Below are 25,319 nucleotides of genomic sequence, written 5' to 3' on the forward strand. Positions count from 1 at the left end.
TTTTTAAATATTGGCATCTAAATTCCTAAAACTTTGCTTTTTGATTAAATGAAACATTCTTGGTGAGTATAATAAAAACAATTGACTATTGTTTTTTACAAATGCTATATATATTCTTGGTTATATAAGCCTTTTGAGTATTCTTTCTTTTGTATTTGTAAAATTCACATTGCTGAATCTGTATTGAGTAGCCACTGAGATAGAAATTTGTGTTGATGTTATATAGGTTATGTTTTAGGATTTATATTTAGGATTCTTTTGATTTTTTTTTTTTTTTTTTTTGGAATCAGTCGTGGGGCCTGAACTCTGGGCCTGGGCTCTGTCCCTCTTCAGCTCAAGGCTAGCACTCTACCACTTGAGCCACAGTGCCACTTCTGGCTTTTTCTGCTTATGTGGTGCTGAGGAATGGAACCCAGGGCCTCAGGCATGCAAGGCAAGCGCTCTTCCTTCCACTGAGCCACCTTCCCAGCCCATCTTTTTAATATTTTTTTCCCCTGCTTTGGTGTTCTAAATGGTCAAGATTTTTTGTAGCCATTAATTGGCTATAAAAATGTACCCATCAGTTTGTAATCAAGACATTGAAGTTTAAGTTTTTGACATCAGTTGATAAGAATGTATGGAATTTTATAAACATGGAGATATGGTATGCATTAATGTTGCCATTGTGAATTTCATAGCACATCAAAAGTTTATTTAATTTTATAAAATACTTCTAGGTAAGGGATTTGTTTTTTCATGACAGATGTTATTGTACTGTGATTGTTATGATTTAATATAAGTAAAACAAGTCTTAGCCTATAAGTCATCAAATAAATTTTGGGCTTCTGTCGATATAGTTATAAAGGAGCATAGTAGCAGTTGGCTGTATAATCAATATGATACCAATAAGATACGATCACTACCTGATACGGACAAGGAGTAATAGTTGCATCTTAGTTTATTTAAAGATAGCCAATTTTTCTACAGGTACAGTTTAAAGAATTACTAATTGTAGAAAAGAGTAGCTACCAAAAAAGATAAGGGAGAACACACTACACCTAAGGGAGAATAAATGAAAGGGAGACCCTATCTCCAAGACTGGAATTCAGACTTGAAAATGTTAGTTGCAGCCCAGTGGAAGAGAAGGTCAGTGCTGCCTGAGGTCAGAGTTGGGCCAGACTGGTAGGAGGAGAACCCATGACCAGTCCTGAGAAACAAGAACCATACCTCCTCTCCCTCACCTTTTACCCCAAGATGCAGATGGGCTTCAAAGCTGGAGAAAAGGATGAGAAAACCTTCCTCCTTGTGGTATCCCTCTACTGATAAATCTTTAACATTCTTCCTGGGAAGGAAGAACATTTACAAAATTTACTTCATCACAAAATAGAGTAATGAAGGATAGATTTCAAGCTGAGAACCAAAAGTAACTGGCACTGTTCATTCCCTTGGCTGCTTAGCTTGTAAGTGAGTGCTTGTAATCACATTTGGTATTCATTCATTGGAAGAACAGCTTTGTTTCTACATGGTAAAGTACAGGACAAATGAGACATGTGTGTTCAACAATTAATATTGTTAGAAGTATTACCAGAAATACTAATGACATAGCTCATCATTATGTCTCTGAATATTCTGTTAACTACCATATAATTTGCTCCCAACAACTTGCATATGAAATTCTTATGAGGAAAAAAATAGTTAATATACACAAATACAGAGATTAAAAAGGAAGAGAGAGAACTTGTAGACCATTTTTTTTTGTTTCATAATTAGATCTGTAGTTATCTACAATTGATTTTGAGATGTCATATTGTGTTAGATTGTTCTCCATATGGGTACATGTCTTCCCTTTTCCAGCTCACACTTCTTTTGGAAGTCAAATACCCACATATGGGTTTGCCCGTGTGAGCTTCTAACCTGATAGATTTCATCTATCCATGCTTAAAGATCACACCAATGAAATTGCTGTAGCTCTACCTTTTACTGCAGTCGAGGGGAGTCTCTTGGCACACTTTTTAAGTTCAGAAGACACACACACACACATTTTTGTTCACAGGAGGAGAGCACCCAATATTGCAATGAGATTTGGAAGCTCATTGCCCTTCATAGGATTGGGAGACCTGGGCATCCATAGGTGATTTTGGAGACAAATGATTTTAGAGGAGATTATTATGTCTGAAGAGAAGATAGTAACTTGGGACAGTGTTCCACTGGCCTTGGGGTATAATGCTTGACCTTGAATCTCTTTTTCCTGTGATAAAAATTTAGTCTTCATGGATGGACTAAGGAGAATAAAGAGGATAATAGATTGTTTTCATTTTTGGTGGAGTCTTTAAATGGATAATGGAACTTGGGAGAAAAGCTGTTCTCTGCATTTGTTGTGCTTTGCAGGTGCTTTTTGTTTGAAGTGCACTACATATTTTCAAATCCTTTTCTGAGCCCAGCAGTATCTTAATGTTTAATAGAAGTACTGTTTATGATACGCAGTAGAACCTGCAGGCATATGGCTTCAAGAAGATCAATGTTGAAGAAAAATCATGAATGCTCAAGGTGCATAGAATTCAGTGCTCTAAAATTACTCAAATTTACCTATTCCATCTGAGGCTCTGTACTGTATGGAGTAGGTTACATTACCATCACTAAAATTACCGCTGCACAGATAAATGCTGCTCACTAAAAACTAGATCTTATTCATGCTCTATTATAAGTACTCTGCTTTACTCATTTTCCACTAAATTTTTCATTTTGATTTTTTTGTTGTTGTTGGTTATGGGGCTTGAACTCTGGACCTGGGTCTGTGCCTGAGCTTCTTTTGCTCAAGGCTAGCACTCTGCCACTTGAGCCACAGCACCACTTCCGGCTTTTTCTGTTTATGTGGTGCTGAGGAATTGAACCCAGGGCCTCATGCATGCAAGGCGAGCACTCTACCCCTAAGCCACCTTCCCAGCACCTTCACTTTGATCTAAAATTTTTTCATTTCAGTTTTTCCAAACTTCCATTAAAGATATGCTGCATTTCAACAAATCTTAATACTTTCCTTTAACAGTTCTATTAAGCATGTTGCATGCCTTTTTTGGCTTAGGAAGATTGCCATATCTGTTCTTTTGTTTGTTTGTTTGTTTGTTTGTTTTTGGGTCCAGTCATGGGGCCTGAACTCTGGGCCTGGGCGCTGTCCCTCAGCTCTTCAGCTCAAGGCTAGCGCTCTACCACTGAGCCACAGCACCACTTCCGGCTTTTTTTCTTTTTGCTTATGTGGTGCTGAGGAATGGAACCCAGGGCCTCAGGCATACAAGGCAAGCGCTGTACCACTGAGCCACCTTCCCAGCCCCGCCACATTTGTTTCTTGGGCATCATTTGCTTTCTGGAAGCCACATTTTCATAAAATTACAGGGAAGGGAACACTTAACAAATCACACAATGATATAAACATCACTGATGATAAAATGTGGAACTAAGAGCTTCTCAGCATCAACTGAGCTGCATAATGTATGTATGTGTATTCTCATTTTGACCAAAACCACTTGTAATGGCATCGACAAATAAGGAGGGAAATAAGTAGGGCTTGCTGTATACCTAAATAGTTCCACAGCGTATGTATCACTTAGACTCCCAACAGCAATATGTGGGAGTTTGAGGTTCTATTTTACATATTGCTGCCACCATTGGTGTCAGTCAGCCTTTTACTTCAGCATCTTAGTGTGAGGTGATTTTCTGATGCATAATATTATTGAACACTTCTTCTTGTGCTGATGGCCACTGCTTGTTCCCCATAGGTGCTCTCTTGTGCACTCCTTCTCCCTCCTTCGCCTCTCCTTCCTTTGCCCCTGCTGTCTCTTTTGTCTTTCTCTCCATGGTACTGGCATTTGAATGCAGAGTCTACTCAAGTATCTAGATCATCAAACACTCTACCACTTAAGTCATGCCCCTTGCCCATTTTGTTTTAATTTTCATAAAAGGTCTCACTTATTTTCCCCTCAGACTACCGTCTTCCTACTAATGCCTACTATGTAGCTAGTATATATGTGAGTTACCACTCTTAGTTTGTGGAGGGAGGAACGAAGGAAATGATTGTTTTCTGGTTTTACTTATTGATGGATTTTTGTGCCAATGTCGGGCTTGAACTTGGGAGTCTTCATGCTCTTGTTCAGCTTTTTCCGCTTATGGCTAGCACTCTACCACTTCAGCCACACCTCCAGTCTAGCTCTTTTGCTAGACTGTACTTCTCTTATGGATTTCTCTGCTCAAACTGGCCTACTGTCTTTAGATCTCAGCCCTCTGAGGAGCTTTGATAACTGATTGAAGGCACTGATGTCTGGCTGCTTTCTGGTTTTTATTTGCATAGAAATCTTTCTCTCAGACTAAGAATATAAAAATAATTTTTTCTTTTAATATTCAGTTTTTAACAAAGAAATAGCCACTGGCTTAAAGCAATTTGTTTTAATAAGCTATCTTGTTTCCATTTCTTTATACATGTGAATACTAATGTTTTCTATAATTTAATATATATAGTTTTTTTTATTTTGTGAAATATGTTACTATGCTATCATTCCTTCTTAGGTAAATTTTTCCTTTAATTCAGCAGTACTGAATTACAGATGTTTGGAATTTAATTTTGTAACTAATTTTAGGGACTAATTAAAGTCAGAAATTGAAATGGAATTTTTGTATAGAACTATATTAATATTTGTTATATCTGGATAATTAAGAGGAAAGATAGAAGACCAGCATTTTTAAATTAACCTCTCAGGATTTTTTATTTGTTTCCTATATTGAAATACTTTATAACTTCTAAAGAAATTATTTTTCTGTTTTTATAGTTTTGGTAAGCAGTTTGGAGGAAAAAGAGGATGTGATTGTCTTGTATTAGAGCCTTCAGAAATGATTGTGGTAAGAACCTTAAAGAATGCTGAATTGTTTTTGATATGCTTCAGTTTTTTATGTTAAATGAAGTAGGCATGAAACCCTCAAGGAGATTCCATTGCTGTGAACTGTTAGTGATTTTAAAAAGCATCAGAACCATATACCAAGCTTATATACTCTCTTCAAACTTTGATTCTTTGCAAAATGTAAAACATGGGATAGTTAAATTTAAAAGATACCAATTTACCTGTCCCACCAGAAAATTAAAGGCTTTGGAAAGGGACCATAATTTCAAGTGTTTGTTCCTTTCCCTTTGAATTTAGTCAGTAAATGAAACATGCAGATTCTTTTCCCTACACTAGAGGGAAAGAGCTAGAGAAAAAAATAAAGAGATATACAAATAGATCCAAGTAGGAAGTGATCCAGATGTTAATATCTTATTTGGGATGAGATTTTGTTTCAGCAATAAGTTTTCACTTTTTAAGAGAGATACATAGTTGAAGTAAATTTATAATGTCATCTAATTGAGAATTGAAATAAAAATGTATAGTAATTGATGGGATCCTCATGTATAGTACAAACAGTTGTTAGTCCTGATGTTATTAATAACTGAGTTCCTGACAGTAGAATAGCAGTTAACAAGCAGTAATGATTACTTTGAAAATTCCTAAAAACTGTTATTACACCTTGGAGGCTGATATTTAGTGGAAAAAAATACTTAAGTCTCCAAGTGTGTTCTCAGAAATCATTCATGAAGGGAAAAATCACTCCATTTCTGGTGGAATTTACTTACCATCTATTCACAGACTGACACTGAGGACAGACTATCCTATCGATGGTATGTCTTGTTAGACACAAGTCATGGGGTTGAACTCGGGGCCTGGGCACTGTCCCTGAGCTTTTCACTCAAGGCTAGCACTCTACAACTTTGATCCACAGTGCTACATCTGGTTTTCTGGTGATTAATTGGAAATAGGAGTCTTATGGACTTTCCTGCCCAGGCTAGCTTTGAACCGAGATTCCTCAGATCTTAGCCTCCTGAGTACTAAGATTATAAGCATGAGCCACCAGCGCCCAGCATGGACTATACACTTTAAATATTCCAATGTCAAGATGTACATAGAAAGATTAAGAAATAGTTCAACATGAAGTGAGAAAAGAGAAAAGTAACAAGTAAATAAAATGCTTGATCTTATTTAATACTGAATAATTGAGATAATTATAAATGATACTGGTGTTACTGATAAAATTTGAATATGGATTGCAGATTAGATAACACTGAATTCCCTGATTTTGATAACTGCACTTACTTTTAGGAATTACATGCTAATATATAGTTCAAGGTCAAGAAACATACCTTCAGATATTTTAGCCATATTGTAGCCATTACCACCACCATTGTGGTTAGTAATTTTTAAATTCCAGAACTGTTTCGTGAGCATTCAGTATTGCTTAAAATGCTTTGCATTGAACAACAAAATATAGTAGGACATATTTAGAATTTTGAACGATGCTTGATCCATGTGTTTATGAAATAGCTTCATGTATATATACAAATTTGAGTAATCCAACTGGTGACTGGAGATATCTTTTGTTGAACACTTTCTTGATCACTCTAATTTAATTTGACATGTTTGCTTTAGAATTATATTTTAAAAGACCTTGTGACATAATTACTTAACTGAACCTAAAGAGCTTCTTCGGATTTCATGCGATCATTATTTTGGTTTACCTTCTAACTTGAAAATTTTTATTATCTTCAAGTTGCCATTCACCGAAGCAGTTTACAAATACAGTGCGTCTTGATCACTGTTAACCCTTTCAACATTCTCATTCACTGTCCCAACCCACCTCTTCCCTTATTTACCTTAATTTTAGGTCACGTATTGAATTTTTTACCTTTTAACAAAGCAGTTTATGTGTACAATGCACCTTGATCTGTATTACCACTTCAACATCTTCCCCTCCCCTTCAGCCCACCTCTTCCCTTATATTTCTCAGTTCTGTGGTATGTACAGTGAATTCTTGGCTGTATTCTCTTCACTTCTCTACTTCTTTTACTCCTGTCCTCTTGGCCCCATTTCAGCATCTTGCTAACATAGCATCTTTAAATAGCATAAAAGAGTTATAAAATCAAAGATGTTAAAACTCTAGTCTAAAATTTAATACAGAATGTCAACATCAAGACGTGCCTTTTTTTTCTTTTTTTTTGGGGGGGGGGGCCTGGTCATGGGGCCTGAACTCTGGGCCTGGGTGCTGTCCCTCAGCTCTTCAGCTCAAGGCTAGCACTCTACCACTTGAGCCACAGTGCCACTTCCGGCTTTTTTCTTATGTGGTGCTGAGGAATCAAACCCAGGGTCTCGAGCATGCAAGGCAAGTGCTACCACTGAGCCACCTTCCCAGCTCGCCTTTTTTTCTTAGAAGTATTTACTACCCTGATTGGATTATTACACATTGGGCCAAATAGGTATAATTGAATTACAGTCAATTAAAAAAATCAGTAAATTTACTAAGTAGATGTTGTGAAGAAATGAAGACTGACCAGTTATAGCCATGTTGTGGCTGAGAAGTGGTGGGCTCTGCACATAGACCCTGGTACCACCTTGCTTGAGGGAAATGTTTTTGATACCCAGCTGCTCTGTTTTGTTTTGTTTTGTTTTGGTCTGGTCTGGTGGTACTAGGGTTTGAACTTGGCTTCTTTTGCTCATTCAGCCTGCTTCCTTGACTGGTGCTCTGCCATATGAGCCCAACCTTTTTTGTTGATGATTTGGAAGATGGCATCTTGTAGACTTTCCTGTTTTGCTTGCCTTCAAACCACAGTCTTTCAAAGTCTCAGCCTCCTGAGTAGCTAAGATTACAAGTATGAGTTCCCAGCATCTGTCATAGTTACTAGTTTTATTAACATGATGGCTATTAATATATTACCTGTTCGATTCTTACTCTGTGAACTCCTCTGTATTCATTAGGAATCTAATGTATGTGTGAAGTGTGATGTGAAGGAACTCCGGAAATGTGTAAAAATTAGGAGTTGCTGTGTTCATAAGGGCTCTGCCTCTACTCAGTGTGTTATTGAAATGCCCAAGCTTCTATATCAGGAAAACATGGTGAGAGGATTGCAGGCCAGATTTGTGATATGTATCTATCTATAAAGCCAAAGTGAACTGGGGAAAGCAGGTGTAAAATGATCTGTCTGGTTCCTAGTTTGACTTGTACTATATAACTTTAAATGGGATTATTGTGGCAGGATGTACGGAAACTCCCTCCTCCTGTTGCTCAGGTTAGAGTGCCCTCTAAATGCCAGTATATATTGGAAGATATTTCACAAAGGAGGCAAAAATGGCTTCAATTCTAACAGTGGACAGTGAGTATCTGCCAAGTTTGGAAGGCTGAAAAGAGATCATCTAGATCAAACAAGAGTGATTTCCCCCTCTGGAAAGACTGGGGGAACAAAACAAGAGAAGATGAAGAATAATGTCAGAAGAGAAGTAAAGCCTGATTCTTTGAAGAAAGGTAAAACTAAATGTGAAGATGGAATTTAAGGAGGGTGCTGAAAGCAAAAGGGGGAGGAAGAGGAGGAAGGAGGAAGAAGAAAAAATGGACAACAACCCATTAGAATTGATCCCTGATGAAAAAGAGATCTAGGAGAGAGGAGGACTCTAATGCACACAGTTGAGTTTATAAATGTTACTCCATTTCTTTACACATTTGTCTAGATCAGAAATTATTCTAGTGTTCAAAGTATGTGCTCACTGTTATCTCTATCCTTATCCTTCTAGCATTCATTAATTCTTATTGCCTTACCTCTGTTTCTTTATTTTCTACCAGGTTTGTTAAGTCTTAATTTTAATGCCACTGTGAAAATAAAATTTAATAAAGCATATTAAACAGTGCTGGACACATTGAGAAAATAAGTATTTGTCAAGTTATTCCACTGTAAGAAAAAATGTACTTTTTAGGACAAAAGCTTGGGAGCAGTGTGATAACCAACTATTTAAAACTATTCTTAGTGGATATAGAGCCCAGGCTATGGTGATTAAATACCATTCTGTCACTAATAAGATTGAGCCTCTAGGAATAAATAGTTTATATCAGGTGTAGTGCAGGAAATGTATTAGGCAGAAATTTCTCATGTCAGGGAGCAAGGAGATTTAAAAAATTACTGAATTTGTCAAAAGTTCATAGTACCTTAAAAGGGGTTACCTTAAATATAAAAAACATTACTAAGTATTTTTATTAGGATACTGAAACTTACCAAAAAAAAAAATTCTGCATTTCTTATGGTGATTTATGGCTTTTTCTTCCTTAATCTCTTAGTATGATTTTACTTTACTAGAGTTTTCTAACATTAAACTTGCATTCCCAATGAAAGCTCAGCCTAAGCTTTGTTAAATCTTTATTTTGCTTATATTCTGGTCTCAATTTCTTCTTTTTTCTTTTTGGTCGGCTGGGGGCTTGAACTCTGGGCTTGGACGCTGTCCCTGGGCTCTTCAGCTCAAGGCGAGTGCTCTACTGCTTGAGCCACAGCGCCACTTCTGGTTTTCTAGTGGTTTATTGGAGATGAGTCTCACGGACTTTCCTGCCTGGGCTGGCTTTGAACTGTGATCCTCAGATCTCAGCCTCCTGAGTAGCGAGGATTACAGGCGTGAACCACCGACGCCCAGCTTCAGTTTCTTAATGAGATGTTTAATATGTAATTTTAATTTTTTCTGCTTTTCTGTCATTACATTAGTATTCTGTGAGTGTTATTACTTAAAGTCTGTTTGCTCTTCTATATTTTCTAACTTGGGGAAACTCTTCTACTTATATTCTTTGGTGGCTGATAGGCTTGGATTTACTTCTATCACATTACAGGCTTTGTATTTGTTTTACTTTTTTCTACTCTTGTTGCTTTGTTCTCTTTTATAGTAAAATTTTTACTTAAGATGTACCCCTACTCCTTTGGAAATAGCATGTGGGGTTTGCTAATCCTGGCTATTTTTAAATTCCTTCTTAAAAATATCTGAAGCTAATCCAGGTGTAGTATTTCAAGAGTGGAATTCTAACACTTGGGGGGCTGAAGCAGGAGGATTTTTAGTTTGTGGCCAGTCTGGGCTACTCAGACTTAAATCTAAACAAAAGAAGCAAATATATTTGTGAGTCTTCAGTGTATCCAAATGTAATTCCTATTGTTGCCTAGTTGTGTAGTCAGCCTTTGGATTTAATAGTAGTCACTGTGGATTTAATATGGCTCATAGTTTCTGCCTGTGGTCATTTGGCTATGTGGTTCTGACTCTTTAGCTTTCAAACCTGAAGCAACTCTTCTACAGATACTTTATTTTTAAAGTAATGCTGTAGTCTGTGAAAGTATAGCAGTACAATCATATATCAGCAGCACACACTTTGAAGATAGATAGGCCTGTCAATTTAGCTTTTATAAGGATTGTTGTAGGACAGGGGATGCAGCTCAGGGTTGTATTGTCAAGGCTCTGAGTTTGATCTCCAGCAAGGCACACATAACCCAAACCAAACAACCATAAAACCAAAAGCAGCTGAAAAACGATCACTGTTGTGAGCCTACAAAGTCACTAATCTTTGGGGTATTAGGGTATAGAGTAAAAGTGTCTTTGTTTCCACTTTTTAAACAGTTCACTAAAATCTTAACCATAATCATTTTCTAAGTAAAATAAGTAATCAAGAAGTTTATAATTGGTATAATTTATAACTTGTAATTGTTGAATGTGTAGGTGTAGTCGACAGCTTTCATTTCTGGTAAGAGACTACTTAGAGGATATATGTTTATGTGTGCAAAAGAGACAGTTTCCTGAGAGGAAACTGTGGTCTCCAGATCTCTATAATAACATCGTCTAATCATTTTTAACTCACATTGTCTTATGTGGCGTTTTGATTCAGTTTCATGGCAGAAGTAAATGAAGCTTCCTTATGAACCTGTTAAGACTTCATAGACTATCTTTAACATGGAACAACTGGATATTTAATCAGGAATGTGAACATGTGTTTCAGGTAGAGAATTCCAAAGATAATGAAGATAGTATTCTACAAAGAGAAATTCCTGCCAGACAGTCTCGACGAAGGTTTCGGAAAATTAACTATAAAGGAGAGCGTCAAACCATAACTGATGATGTGGACATTAATAGCTACCTTTCTGTGAGTACATTTAGAAATATTTCAAGCCTCTTCCTTAATTTTCATACATATAGTGTCTTTGACATTTGTTTTTGCCAATATTAATAATTGTTCTCCACAGATAAATGTTTGGTGCAGGTAAATGTACTAAGTACTTCTATGTGACTGGGTTATTTAGAGTTAAATCCTCTTATCAAAGAGGTGTTTTTGTTTTCAGCCTTTGTTGTTTAAGTAATATAACAAAAAGTATTTACCTAGTACTTACTAGTGTGAGAACTCAGGTAGTAGACTCCTGGGGAGTTCCTGGTATACTATAAGGTATATAAACAAATAAAAACATGGAAGCTCTTCCCTTCAGTTGTAGAACAGATGCATATTTCTCCACTAACATATATTATGTAAGTGCTGAATGTGTGTTTTCACATACAAACAAAATATCTTTTTAGTACTTTGGGGTCAGCCTCACACTCACACTTGATCAACTTTCTTCTTCCACAGGTGCTCTACACTTGAGCTATACCCTCAATCCTGCTTTCACTGTTTTTTGTTTGGTTTTGGTTTTGAGACAGTCATATGGACTTTTCTGCCCTGGCTGGCTTTGCAAATTTGTCTGATTTCATTCTCCTGAGTAGCTAGGATTTTTTTTAAAGCATGGGCTACCAGAAACTGGATGAAATAGTAGCTTTTTGTAACACTAGAAAATAAGCTATTTCTTTAGAAATCTTTACCCTTGTAGCTGTACACAGGCTCTTGTTTTAGACTAGTAAGTAGTTAAATTAAAAAGGAACATAATCTAAGAATAAGTGTATATGTGTATGTTTGCGTGCGTGTGTTCATGTTGTGTTGAAAAATCGAACACAGGCCTTCCTATATACTAGTCAAGTGTTCGGTTACTGTGTTACCTCTCTATCTCCAGGGAAGAGTTTCCCTCAAAAACAGCAATTGTCGGAGATTCATTCCCAAAGTATAAGCAGTTACTGTAGTTTTTTCTCTTTTGTTTGTCTGTGTTTAAATTATAAGATGAAGGCCGGGCACCAGTGGCTCATGCCTGTAATCCTAGCTACTCATCAGACTGAGATATGAGGTTCGCGGTTCAAAGCCAACCCTGGGCAGGAAAATCTGTGAGACTCTTATCTCCAATAAACCACTGAAAATAGGAAGTGGCGCTATGGCTCAAGTGGTAGAGCACTTGCCTTGTGCTGAAGAGCTGAGGGATAGCGCCCAAGCCCAGAGTTCAAGCCCCAGGACTGACAAAAAATAACATTATAAGATGAAGGATAAGTGGGAGTGTTGACTTTAGGAAAAGTCACAAGAGCATGTTTAGTTCTTTTGGTTGTCAGAAGCAGGAATGTATTCCTTCTGTGTTAGGATTAAAGAAGAATAAAATTTATTTGTACAGGAATAAGAATTATTTAAGGCAACTTCTAAAGATTTTTTTTTCACATTTGCCTAGTTTCATTGATTGGATACATCCTATTTCTGTCAATAAATAATAATCCCACAATTTTCCCCAATTCAGAGCCACAGTAGCTTCAATTTCTGTTTTCATTATTATTGACATGCCACTATTTAAACTAACTTGTTTTGTTGTATTACATAAGTAATATGTATCTATAATTAATAAATAGGATTCTATGTTCTGTATTGATGCTTGCATAAAGTATGCACTAATCAAATCCAACTTATTTTGTCTCTCCTTCCCTAAGTGCCCTTCAACTTCCCAACCCTTAGTAATCAGGAGTTATTAACTCTTAGTATTTTATGTTCGGACCAACTGTTATTTTAGTTTCCACATATTAAAGCAAGTATTTGGTACTTTTCTTTCTGTGTCCAACTTTCCTTACTATAATTAAGTTTCTCTGTTTTGCTACAATGAATAGGACTTATTCTTTATGACTAAATAATACTCTATTTTCTTTATTCATCCACTGATGAGTCCCTAGGTCAATTCTGTATCTTAACCGTTGTGAATAATGCCACAATAAACATGGCCATTCAGTATTTATTCTGTATGCTGATTTCTTTGGGATGTTTACCAAGGAATGGTATAGCTCATTACCCAGGCTGGCCTCAGACTTCCTGTCCTCTTGCCCGTGTGGTATATATGTGAGTGTGCCACAGTATCAACTATTTTTATTTTTTATGAATCTATACTATCTTGCATAATGACTCTACTGATTTACATGCTGGCCCATGGTATATGAGAGTTGTCTTCTTGATAGTAGCCATCCTAAGAAGAATGAGATTATTTCTGAGGATTTTGATGTTCATATGTTAGCCATTTTTGTTTTCTGAGAAATGTTCAGATGATTTACCCATTTTAAATAGCTTGTATTTTTGGTTTTTGAGTTCCTTATGTGTTCTAGATATTATTAGTCCTGTCAGATGAGTAGTTGTCCATTTATTTCTCCCCTTCACCCTGTTGATTGTTTCTTTATTGTGTAGAAACTTAGTTTTTTATAATGCTATTCATCTGCTTTTGCTTTTGCTGCTTGTGCTTTTAGGATTGTATCTAAGCGCTGGTTATTGATGTCATCTTTCCCTTGTGATTTCTTCTGTTAGTTTTCAGAGTTTCAGATTACATTTTAAGTCTCTGATCGATTTTGAGTTGATTTTTGTATAGGATGAGAAATAGAGGTCATTTCAGAAATTGGATATCAGTTTTTCTGGCACTATTTATTGAAGGGCTGTCCTTCCTACAATGTTTTTTGCACATGTGTTGAGAATCTGTTGGCTATAGATGTGTAGGTTTATTTCTGAGATCTTTGTTCTCTTCTGTTGGTTTTTATGTCTGTTTTCTTTCTTTTTGTTGGTTGTGGGGCTTGAATTCAGGGCCTGGGCTCTGTCCCTAAGCCTCTTTGTGCTCAAGGCTAGCGCTTTTACCACTTGAGCCACAGTGCCACTTCTGGTTTTTGAGTGGTTAACTGGAGACGAGTCTCACTGGGACTTTTCTGCCTGGGCTGGCTGTGAACTGCAATCCTCAGATCTCAGCCTCCTGAGTAGCTAGTATTACATTTGTGAGCTACCCTGCTTCTAGTGTGTTTTTATGTTTGTTCCATCCTGTTTTGGTTACTCTGACTGTGTAGTATATCTTGAAACCAGGAACTACTATTCCTCCGCTTTGCTCATTTGATATAGGCTTCTATGGCTGTGGTTTTGTCGTAATTTCTATAAATTAAGATTTTTTTTCTAATGTTGTAAATAATATCATTGGTATTTATAGGTTACATCAATCCGTAAATTGCTTTGAATATGGAAGTTAATAATTTTAATTTTCCCAATATGTGATTTTGTTTCTTTAGTTGCTTTAATTTTCATCTTGCAATTGTGTGGGTGTGGGTATGCCCATGCACCAATACTGGGGCTTGACCTTGGGGCCTGTGCATTTTCCCTTACCTTTTTCACTCAAGGCTGGCAGCACTGTACCACATGAGCCATATCTTCATTTCTGGCTTTCTGGTGTTCTGGTGTTTATTTGGAGATAAGAGTCTCATGAACTTGGTGCTGGGGCTGACTTTGAATTACAAGCCTAACATCTCAGCCTCTTGAGTATCTATGATTACACATGTGAGACACTGGTACCCACCTGCTTTGCAATTTTCATTGCAGAAGTATGTCCTTTTCTTGATTAAATTTGTTCATCGGCATTTAATTATTTTGTAGCTATTACGAGTGAGATTGCTTTTATGATTTTGTGTGTGTGTGTGTGTGTGTGTGTGTCCGCGCGCGTGTGCATGCACATACGTGGATGTACTGGTCCTGGAGCTTGAACTCAGGGCCTGGGCACTGTCTTGAGCTTGTTTTTGCTCTAAGCTAGTGCTCTGCCACTTGAGCCACCGCTCCACTTTTGGCCTTTTTAAGACAATTAATTACTGGTAGTGCTGAGGGGTTTTTTTGTTTGTTTTTTGTCGTTCATGAGGCTTGAACTTTGGGCCTGGACGCTGTCCCTCAGCTCTTCAGCTCAAGGAGAGCACTACCACTTGAGCCACAGCGCCACTTTCGGTTTTCTGGTGGTTAATTGGAAATAAGAGTTTCTCAGCCTTTCCTGCCCAGGCTGGCTTTTGAACCGCAATCCTCAGACCCGAACCTCCTGAGTAGCTAGGATTACAGGCGTGAGCCACCGTCACCCGTTTGTAGTGCTGAGTTTTGCGTGTTGATTTGTGTGTGTGTGTGTGTGTGTGTCTTGTAACTTTTCTAAATTTATCAGTTCTCTAGTCTTTGATAGCATATCAAGGATTTTTTTTTTTTTTTTTTGGTCTGGTCGTGGGGCCTGAACTCTGGGCCTGAGTGCTGTCTCTCAGCTCTTCAGCTCAAGGCTAGTGCCCTGCCACTTGAGCCACAGCGCCACTTCTAGCTTTTTTCTTTTTGCTTATGTGGTGCTGAGGAATAGAACCCAGGGCCTCAGGCATGCAAGGCAAGCGCTCTACCACTGAGCCAACTTCCCAGCAGGATTTTTTTTTAATGTAGAGTCATCATTTGCAAACAGGGATAATAACTTTCTGTGTGTATGGCTTATTTCTTGCCTATAATTGCTTTGATTAAAACTTTCAGAACTGCTAGGCACTGGTGGCTCATGCCTGTAATCCTACCTACTCAAGAGGCTGAGATCAGAGGATTGCGGTTTGAAGCCAGCCCAGGCAGGAAAGTCCGTGAGACTCTTATCTCCAATTAATCACCAAAACAAAAGTGCTAGAAGCAGCATTGTGGCTCAAGTGGTCCAGCAAGCGCTACCCTTGAGCAAAAAGGAGCTCAGGGACAGTGCCCAGGCCAGAGTTCAAGCACTAGGACTGGCCAAAAAAAAAACCTTTCAGAACTATATTAAATTAGAATGACAGTGAATGTCATTTTTGCCTTATTTCAAAACTTAGAGGAGGAATACTTTTAGCATTTCCTCATTCAGTGTGTTATTGGCTATGTATTTGTCATATATCACCTTCCTTAAAGTGGGCTCATTCTTAATTTGTTCAGAGTTATAATGAAGGGATGATGAGTTATATCAAATGTTTTTTTCTGTACCTATTGAGAAAAACATAATTTTTATCTTGTTTTGTTGGTAAGATGTGTTTATTCATACATTTGCTTTTTTTTATTTTTTAAGGCAGTGACTGACTTTGTAGCATAGACTGGCTTTGAGGCATAGTTCTTATGCCTCAACCTCCCAAGCTGGGATTACAGCCATGCACTACCATACATGGCTTTATTAAAAGTTTATTAACTTGTATATGTTGAACTGTTCATCACTAGAACCAAATCCCATGTGGTCATGGTGAGTTCTTTTTTTAATTGCTTTTGGATTTGGTCTAGTATTTATTGACAGTGTTCATGATATTTATCAGGTGTATTTGACTGTACTTTCCTTTTGTTTTTCTTCTGTGTCCTTACTGGTTTTAATGGTTTTAATCATAAAATGATTTCAAGAGCTCTCTCTCCCTTTCAGTTCTCTGATAGAAGTTTGAAAAGAATTGTTAACACTAAATAAAAAAATGGAAAAATGAAAGACTGGGAAGTGGATCAGAAGCCACTGAAGGTGGTAGGTGTTACTGGGAGTAGGAGGGCTAAGTAATGGGATGAAAGGATGAATACCGTGGAAGTGGTTTACTCATGTGAACTAGAACAGTGAAATCTGTTGGGAAGGAAAGAAATGGGATGGGAAAGAACCATAGGTAAGTGTTTGACACATTGTATATATGTGTGGGAAGATTACAGTGAAACTCCCCTAATATAGGCTAATAAACTTAAGCTTGAAGGAATTGATGTATGTTCTTTTTTTTTTAAGGTTTGATAAATTTCAGCAGTAAAACCATCTGGTCCTGGGCTTTTCTTTTTCCTTTTTCTTTTTTGCCAGTCCTGGGGCTTGAACTTAGGGCCTGGGCACTGTCCCTGAGCTTTTGCTCAAGGTGAGGACTCTACCACTTTGAGCTATAGTTCCACTACCAGCCTTTTCTGTGTATGTGGTACTGAGGAATCGAACCCAGGACTTCATGCATGGTAGGCAAGCACTCTACCACTAAGCCACATTCCCAGCCCCTGGGCTTTTCTATATTGGGAGTTTGTTGTTGTTTTGCTTTTTTGTTTCTATTTGTTTTTTCAGCCTCATTATTTGATCTTATTTAGGATTTTTTTTTTTTTTGGGGTCCGGTCATGGGGCCTGAACTCTGGGCCTAGGCGCTGTCCCTCAGCTCTTCAGCCAAGGCTAGCGCTCTACCACTTGAGCCACAGCGCCACTTCTGGCTTTTTTCTTTTTGCTTATGTGGTGCTGAGTTATCGAACCCAGGGTCTCATGCATGCAAGGCAAGCGCTCTACCACTGAGCCACCTTCCCAGCCCATTATTTAGGATTTTTTTTTCTGTTCTCAGGGTTTACTTTTTGTAGATTGTTTGTGTCCAAAAACTTATCCACTTTTTATAGATTTTCCAAATTATTGACTTTGCATACTGTGTAATGATCTTTAGTATTTCCTTCTTACCCTTCTCTCACTTTAAACTCAAGCCTTTATGCTTCCCACTTGTAGTGTGCTGGAGCCCTTTTTGCTTTAGTTATTTTTCACGTAAGATCTGCTAACTTGTTCATCTTGGCTTCAAACCACAATCTTCTTTTGTCTCTCAACTAGGTTGGATTACAGGTATGAGTCACTATACTCAACCATTTTGTATTTCTATGATGGCAGTTGTAATGTCTCCTTTTTCTTCTTTGATTTTATTTATTTGCCTCTAAACATTTTCCTTGGGCTGGGTGTGTGTGGATTATGCCTGTAATCCTAGCCACTCAGGAAGCTAAAATCTGAGGAGAAAGCCAGAAGAAAAGTTCATGAGATGCTAATCTCCAATTAGAACTCCAAAAGACTCGAAGTAGAGGTGTGGCTCAAGTGATAGAGTACTAACCTACCAACAAAAATACTAAGGGAGGGGCTGGGAAGGTGGCTCAGTGGTAGAGTACTTGCCTTGCATGCCTGAGGCCCTGGGTTCGATTCGTCAGCACCACATAAGCAAAAAGAAAAAAGCCAGAAGTGGCACTGTGGTTCAAGTGGTAGAGCGCTAGCCTTGAGCTGAAGAACTGAGGGACAGCGATCAGGCCCAGAATTCAGACCTCACAACCAGACCCAAAAAAACAAACAAACAAAAATACTAAGGGAATATTTCAACCTGTTTCCAGTTTTTATTTGCATGGAATATGTTTTTCATCCTTGAGTATTGCTTCTGTCTTTACTGAAGAAGTAGGCGGCATATTATTAGGTCTTATTTTTCTTACCCATTCATCCAGTCTGTATTTTTTTAAATGAATAATTTATAGTTAAGGTAATTGTTGGTAAAGACTTACATAATTTTGTTAATTTTTCTAATTGTTTTTATGTGAGGTGTGGTACTCAGTGTCAAATCCAGGACCCCTTGTATGTTAGGCAAAAGCTTTCCTGCTAAGCTACATCCCCAGGCCTTGTCATTGTTTTGACTATCCTTTGTCTACATTTTTTTTTCTGTTGTTTATCTTTGGGTTTGTTGGTCTGCTATATTGACATGGTTTGGTTCTTTTTGTATTTCTCTTCCTGTATCAGTTCTGACTTGGTTTGATAACCTAATGTGTCTTCATTATGGTGATGTCTTTCCCTAGAAGTCCTAAGTGTCTCCTATAAGGCTAGTCCCATAGTGAATTCCCTCAGGTTTTGTCTTAGACAATCCTTTCTCCCTTTCTGAAGAATAAGTGTTCTGGGTAGAGCATTCTTGGATAGCAATTATTTTCTTTTACTACTTGAAATAAGTGATATCCTGGCCTGTGAGAGATTCCTGCTGTTAGTCTGAAGTGATAACCTTTTGTTTTGGTTTGTTTGTTTGTTTTTTTGTCATTATTGGGGCTTGAACTCTGGGCCTGGGCAGTGTCCCTCAGCTCTTCCTCTCAAGGTTAGTGCTCTACCACTTGAGCCGCAGCACCACTTCCAGCCTTTTCTGCTTATGTGGTGCTGAAGAATCGAACCCAGGGCCTTATACATGCAAGGCAAGCACTACCACGGAGCCACCTTCCCAGCCCCCATGAAGTGATAATCTCATAAGTACCGTGCACTAACTGATTGTGCTACTGGAGCTCTTAAAGTGATAATCTTGAACAGTGACTTGGCACTATTTTGTTGCAGCTTTTAGAATTTGTTTACTTCTAATAGTTTGATTATAATAGGCCACTGCAAAGATCTTTTCTGGTCATATCTGTTTGGAGTCCTGTAGGCCACCTGTGTCTAGATGTCCATCTTATTTTTTTAATGTAAATATGTAATTGAACATTTTTTAAATATTTTGTTTAACAAAATCATCCTTTTTGTTTTATTAGACAGGGCCTATGTTGCCCAGGCTGACACACACACACACACACACACACACACACACACACACACACACACACACACACACACACACACACACACACACACACACACACACACACACACACACACACACACACACACACACACACACACACACACACACACGCTGGGCTCATGTGGCCATCCTTCTTTACTTATATACACACACGCTGGGCTCATGTGGCCATCCTTCTTTACTTATATACACACACGCTGGGCTCATGTGGCCATCCTTCTTTACTTATACACACACACCACAAGCATACGCCACTATGACTAGTCCATAGCATATGTGTGCATAATGCTCCCCTGTAAATACCATTATTATATTCAGTTCCCTATAGTTGGTCATTAAAGTTGTTTCTTCTATACATGCTTCTATATCTTAATTGCTTTAGAAAAAACTACAAGAAGTAGAATTGCTAAATTATATACTGTTTAGTCAGGCACTGGTGGTTCATGCCTGTAATCCTAGCTATGTAGGAGGCTGAGATCTGAGAATCACGGTTCAAAGCCATCCCAGACAAGAAAGTCCAATTAACCAAAGGAAAACTGGAAGTGGCGCGGTAGCTTAAAGTAGTAGCATGCTAGCCTCGAACAAAAGAGCCCAGGGTCATTGCCCAGGCACTGACTTCAAGTGCCATGACCAGCAAAAAAAAAGTGTTACTATTTGGTTTTCCTTGAGAGAGTTGAATTTTGTTCTTCATCTTTTCTCTAGATATCTATGTCTATGCTCATGAATCATTGTGTTCTAACCAACTGTGAGATGAAGATTGTCTTTGGATACAGGGATTTTTCTGAGTACACATGAACAAATAGCTGGCACTCTGCTTGGGATTTTATTTGGTGTTATAACTCTAAGTAAAATGACATTTTTGCATACATAGATTTGTTTGGTAGTGTTCAGTAGTTGTCTTTACTATTGAGTATTGTCAAGGGTCTGACAAATGATGGGAAGAGTAGAATTAAGTTGTTTCACTTCAGATAAAACTGAATACCAGTGATGATTCTGGGTCAGAAAAGCGTTTTTGACCATGGTACTTTCATTTGCTATTTCTTAAATGTGCAGAATTTGTTTTTATGTATTGGTTTTATTTTGTTTTTATAAAATTAATTTGTTTCTGCCAATTTAGAAAATACAGTATTCAGAGTTTTCAATTATACTTTTTTTTTTTTTTTTAAATTTTTGTGTCCTGGGGTTTGAATTCAGGGCCTGTTTGCTTTCCTTCAGCCTTTTTTTTTTTTTTGCTCAAGGCTGGCACTCTACCACTTGAGTCATGGTTCTAGTTCTAGCTTTTTGGTGGTTAATTGGAGATGAGTGTCATGGACTTTTCCTGCCTAGGCTGGCTTTGAACCACAATTTTCAGATCTCAGCCTCTTGAGTAGCTAGGATTTCAGGTGTAAGCCACTGGCTTAAGAATTTTATTTTCTTAGAACCTGTGGGGCACAAAACCCACTGAGCGATACTGCTACCCTTCTTTTCTGTGGTTATTTTTAGGATAGGGTCTTAGTTCCTACCTGGAAGTGGAACTGAGCCACATCCTGCCTACTTTAGGCTTCCCATAATTGCTGGAATCGTAGACACATAGCACACCCAATTTCCCTTCTTGGAATTGGAGTCTTGAACTTTTTATACGATTCTTCTAATATCAGCTGTCCCTGTAGCCTGCGGTGACAATTGCACATCAGTGAGAGCCCTACTATGGGTTGAAGCGTGGGATGGCAGGGGTGTGCTACTGCAAAAGGAGTCTTACGAAATTTGCTTAGCAAGCGGGCCTTAAGCTGTAATCCTCTCCTTCTCTACCTCCCATGAAGTAATTGCTAAAGAAAGCATTGCTAAAATAACACTTTGTATGGTTGTTCAAAGGGGCTCAGTTACTAATGTATAGTATAATCTGAATGCTGATGGTTTACTGCCCTTTAGTTTGACTTACTCTGTTTAATTAACTGAACTATTTTGTATTTGGCTTTGAAAGTACTAGGAAATGTATTTAAAATTAAAGAAGAGAAAGCTAGACATGATGGCTCACACTTGTAATCGAAGCTCTACAGAAGACAGATCTGTAGGATTGAAGTTTAAGGCCAACACCACAAAGAGTTAAAAAGACTCCATCTGAACTAACAAAAAATAGCCCTGTGATTGGCACAGGCCTATCATCTCAGCTATGAGGAAACTGTAAATAGGAGGATTGTGATCTAGGCCAATGGAGTGGGGGTGGGGAGGGGATAGACGAACCCTATTCAAAAATCAAAGATAGCAAGGACAGGGATATGCCTAAAGTGGTAAAAGTGCCTGCCTGAAAAGTGCAAAGCCCTTGGATCGCCAGAAAAGAGAAATAATGAAAAGGTAATCTCTGCTGTAGTCCAGGAATTTATAGAAATGATAATATTATTGATAGCTTAGTTTTAAAGTGAGATTTTATTTTCTTGTCATGATTAGATATGACCTTTTAAATTGTTGTTGAAGAAAATTAGTAGATTTTTTTTAAACAGTAAGGTATGTAATATACTTGGCTGGCTCCTAAATATGCAAAGTATATCCCTGTCTGTGTGTATAAAGAGCCTGGATAGAACCATCCAGAGTAGGGGACAGTGTAAGCATGGTGGTGCTTTTTATTGTTCCTTCAGATTCACTGGTTCTAATTATAGAAGCTTACATCACCCTCGTTGATAACAGCTTCTCTCTCCCTCTTTGCTTTTTCTTCCTGGATGACTCCCTAAGGATGGATCATATTTCATAGTGCATATGTCTGGCTGGTGGCTTTGACAGTTTTTTTCTGACAGCATATGGGTGATTGGTTAGTGGACATACATGAGAGTATGCTGAAGCCCAGTGTTTCTTACAAAAAAAGGGTGTGGGGGGTTGGTACCCTGGTTTTCCTTCTTTCAGAAAAACTGAGGATGGATAAGCTAGGCACTTTAAACACGAATTCCTCAGGGGCACCTGTGATTAGAGTTAACCATGTCTGATAACGGGAGTCACTTCAGATGTTCACATTAAGCATGGGGGAAAGAGGTTAGAAAGGCTTGCTGTTTTCCTTTACAAGGGTTTGTGTGTTACCTCTGGCCATTGCAATATACTTTATTTCATTTATTTTTCAAAAGTATTACACATTTTATTATGTATTCGGCAGTTTATATTTCAAAGACCAAGTCTAACTAATAAACAGAAATGAGTTTTTATTTTGTTCTTTTCCTTCTTTTCAGTTTGGCTTGTCTGAATTGTAATTATAATGCTTCACTGTGTATATGGAATAAATTGTGTGATTATGTCTGACATTAGTGTAGAGCTGGCTTTGTTATTGTTGGTTTTTTTTTTTTTTTTAATTTGGCATAGTAGATATATCTTAAGGTAATTATTCCTTTATCTGTGGTAAGCTTTTCTTTTTAGTGTTATTAGTATTTGAAATAAAAGATTGATTTATATTCAGTTTAGTAATAGTCAGGACTGTACCTTTGTTTTGCTGTATGGTATCATTTCAAATATTCCAGTCTGTATTCTTGTTTGAAAATAATTTATACAGTTAACATAAATTTTGCTAACATTTACATCTTTAGAACAGTATTTTGTAGTGGTTTGAAACTTGGCAAAATCCACATACTGCTTTATGTTGCTCTAGTCCAAAGACTCTTTTAAAGCTAAGGATTTCATCAAGATGATATGAAATGTCATATGTAGGGAAAACGTATGCTAAACTGGCAGCCTGTGCTGATTCTAGGTGGTGTATAGAGCACATCATTTTTTGCTGCATTTCTTCGTTTGAATTGGTAGCATAATGAGATGAAATGATAAACTTCTGATTGTGGATGCAAGTGAAATAGTTTATATACTTAGTCAAATATTTTTAATAATTTGATAAATTACCATTTTCATCAGTAGTATTTATTTCTTCAGTATTTGAAAGGTTAAGTCACCATTTCTGAAGAAGCAGTATAGTATGTATAATCTCTTCAGAATGCTGATGAATGCATAGGCTGAGTATAAGATTTGGCCTGCTTGTTACTTTTGATGGTATTGTTGCATAGGGAGATTTTGCATGATAGATTCCCCATACCATTTTCTAGAATTGCAAACACTATGAGATGATTGGCAGAACAAGGAAAGGGATGATGTCATGTTAGTTTACAAGCCAAACTGAAGGAAGAGACTGGTTCTTTTACTGAACTGGTGTAGAGTACTGGGGGTCTAACATATGGCAATAGCGGATTGCATTTCACTCATCCAGTGAGTGAAATGCAATTTTTTTTTTTAAGCAGCTAAGCGACGACTGTCTCCCTTGCTCAACTTGAGGTTCCTCTTTGTGTGGTATCAGTATGGTTTATATATAGAAAGGGAAAAGGTACCCATTCAAATTTTGCCTTTTAATTTGTCTGTACTTCATCCTCCTAATACTATAAATGAATATAACTTTGTCTGGCATTGGAACTGTAATATTCTTAATTCTTATTGCCAATTTTCATGTACAAAATGCTTGTCTTTTGGAGATTTATATTTAGCACAAAAAACCTGTCTTCATCCATGTACTAAATGCATGTTTTACATTTAGAAATCTATTCACACTATTTGTATCAATAGTCAGATGAAGATTTCTGTATATATGTAAATTTTGTCTTTTGAAGTTTCTTTGCAAAGAAAGGTAAACCTTATGTTTTTGAAAGCCTAAATTTATAGTCAGATATTTTGAAAGTGTGACTCATCTTTCTTTAGAATATAGTTTTACTTCATTCAAGTCTAGTTTTATAAGTACCAGCGTAATTCAGATCAACATTACAGTATTGTTCACAAAGTAGCTCGGACTTTGCCCAAGGGTATTGATGAACTCACTTTTCTGTATGTATGCCTAATGATGGGATATTTCTCTCCTGTAAGTGGAGTCCTTTGTTATAACACCTGTCTCTTAGGTTAAATAATCTGATAATTTTTATGTTGAAGCTTTCCCCCCCAAAAACAAAAGTATTAGATGAATAGGACAAATAGGTATTTGATTTTTTTTCACTGATTATTAGTCTCATAATTTTGTTGTGTGGGTGTGTGTGACTATTTTACCATTGGAAACTGTTCAACCATTGGGAGGCACTATTGTAAGTGTAAGTGTGTAGGTGGGAGTAGCTGCATCTTGTAGCAGAAACATAATAAGGGTGGATACTAGAAGTACTGTGATTATTCACAGGGGAAAGGCTGTGGCCAATTTATTTCTCCGTAATTTTTAAGGAAAAATTTGTCAGTTTTCTTTGCGTCCAAGCTCATGCTGGTGGTAGCAGGTTTAATCATTTTCTACTCCGATACCCTTTGAGGTTTTTCTGGCTTGTCTCTGTCTAGGAATTGAGCTACAGGAAAGTACCATATTGTGTAAATTATTCTTCCTCAGAGGAATTGATGGCACGCTACAACTGTTGTGCCTGTGGCTTCTTCAGCTTTGCCTTGAAAAATGAAATTGTTATTTAAATTAACTATTTACATATAAATCAGTACTTTTAAATGTTTTTGGCATTAATTTAGAGATGACATGAACTGTTCATTACTTGGTAAATAGATTTGTGTGCAGAAACCCTTGAATTAGTAATGCTGTACATACGTGAGAGCTAGACTGCCTTATGTATTTTGGATTGCAGTAGTGTCTCACTAGAGCTATGGATTTTCTCTTGGGAGAACAATGCTGTGTTAAATTTGAACATTAAGAAACATTGAGCGTACAGGATTAAATAAAAGTGGATTCTTTTTAAAACTGTGAAATAGAGTACTTGAGCCAATTTTTTTCTTAACTTGCAATGTGTCTCATAGAGTAGGGTGTGTTTTGTGTGTGCGTGTGTGCGCGCGCGTGCGTACACGCGCATGTGCATGCCTGTGTGTTTTCAGTAAATTGCTCTTTGGGCTACAGCTGCAGATACAGTAGCCAATTGATCTAATGCAGTTTCCGAAGGCTTTCTGTACAGGTGATGTCATCCTTTTAGCTCTATTCTCCTCCCACTCTCCTTCCTTCTTATTAGATATTTCATCTTACTGCAGAGCATA

General features: G+C 37.5%; 1 protein-coding gene across 7 annotated transcripts in view; it reads left to right on the forward strand.

Moving 5' to 3' along the window:
* The window catches only part of Rapgef6 (Rap guanine nucleotide exchange factor 6), a 156,278-nt gene that overhangs the window by 40,507 nt on the left and 90,452 nt on the right, over positions 1-25,319 (forward strand). For all 7 annotated transcript variants that reach the window (XM_042688796.1, XM_042688800.1, XM_042688797.1 and 4 more), the window contains exons 5-6: positions 4,794-4,863; positions 10,837-10,980. In XM_042688796.1, coding sequence (XP_042544730.1) covers positions 4,794-4,863; positions 10,837-10,980 — 214 coding nt within the window. The remainder of the gene's footprint in view (positions 1-4,793; positions 4,864-10,836; positions 10,981-25,319) is intronic.

Source organism: Dipodomys spectabilis, unplaced genomic scaffold (genome assembly GCF_019054845.1).
Source record: "Dipodomys spectabilis isolate Male_0828 unplaced genomic scaffold, ASM1905484v1 ptg000119l, whole genome shotgun sequence".
NCBI lineage: Eukaryota > Metazoa > Chordata > Mammalia > Rodentia > Heteromyidae > Dipodomys > Dipodomys spectabilis.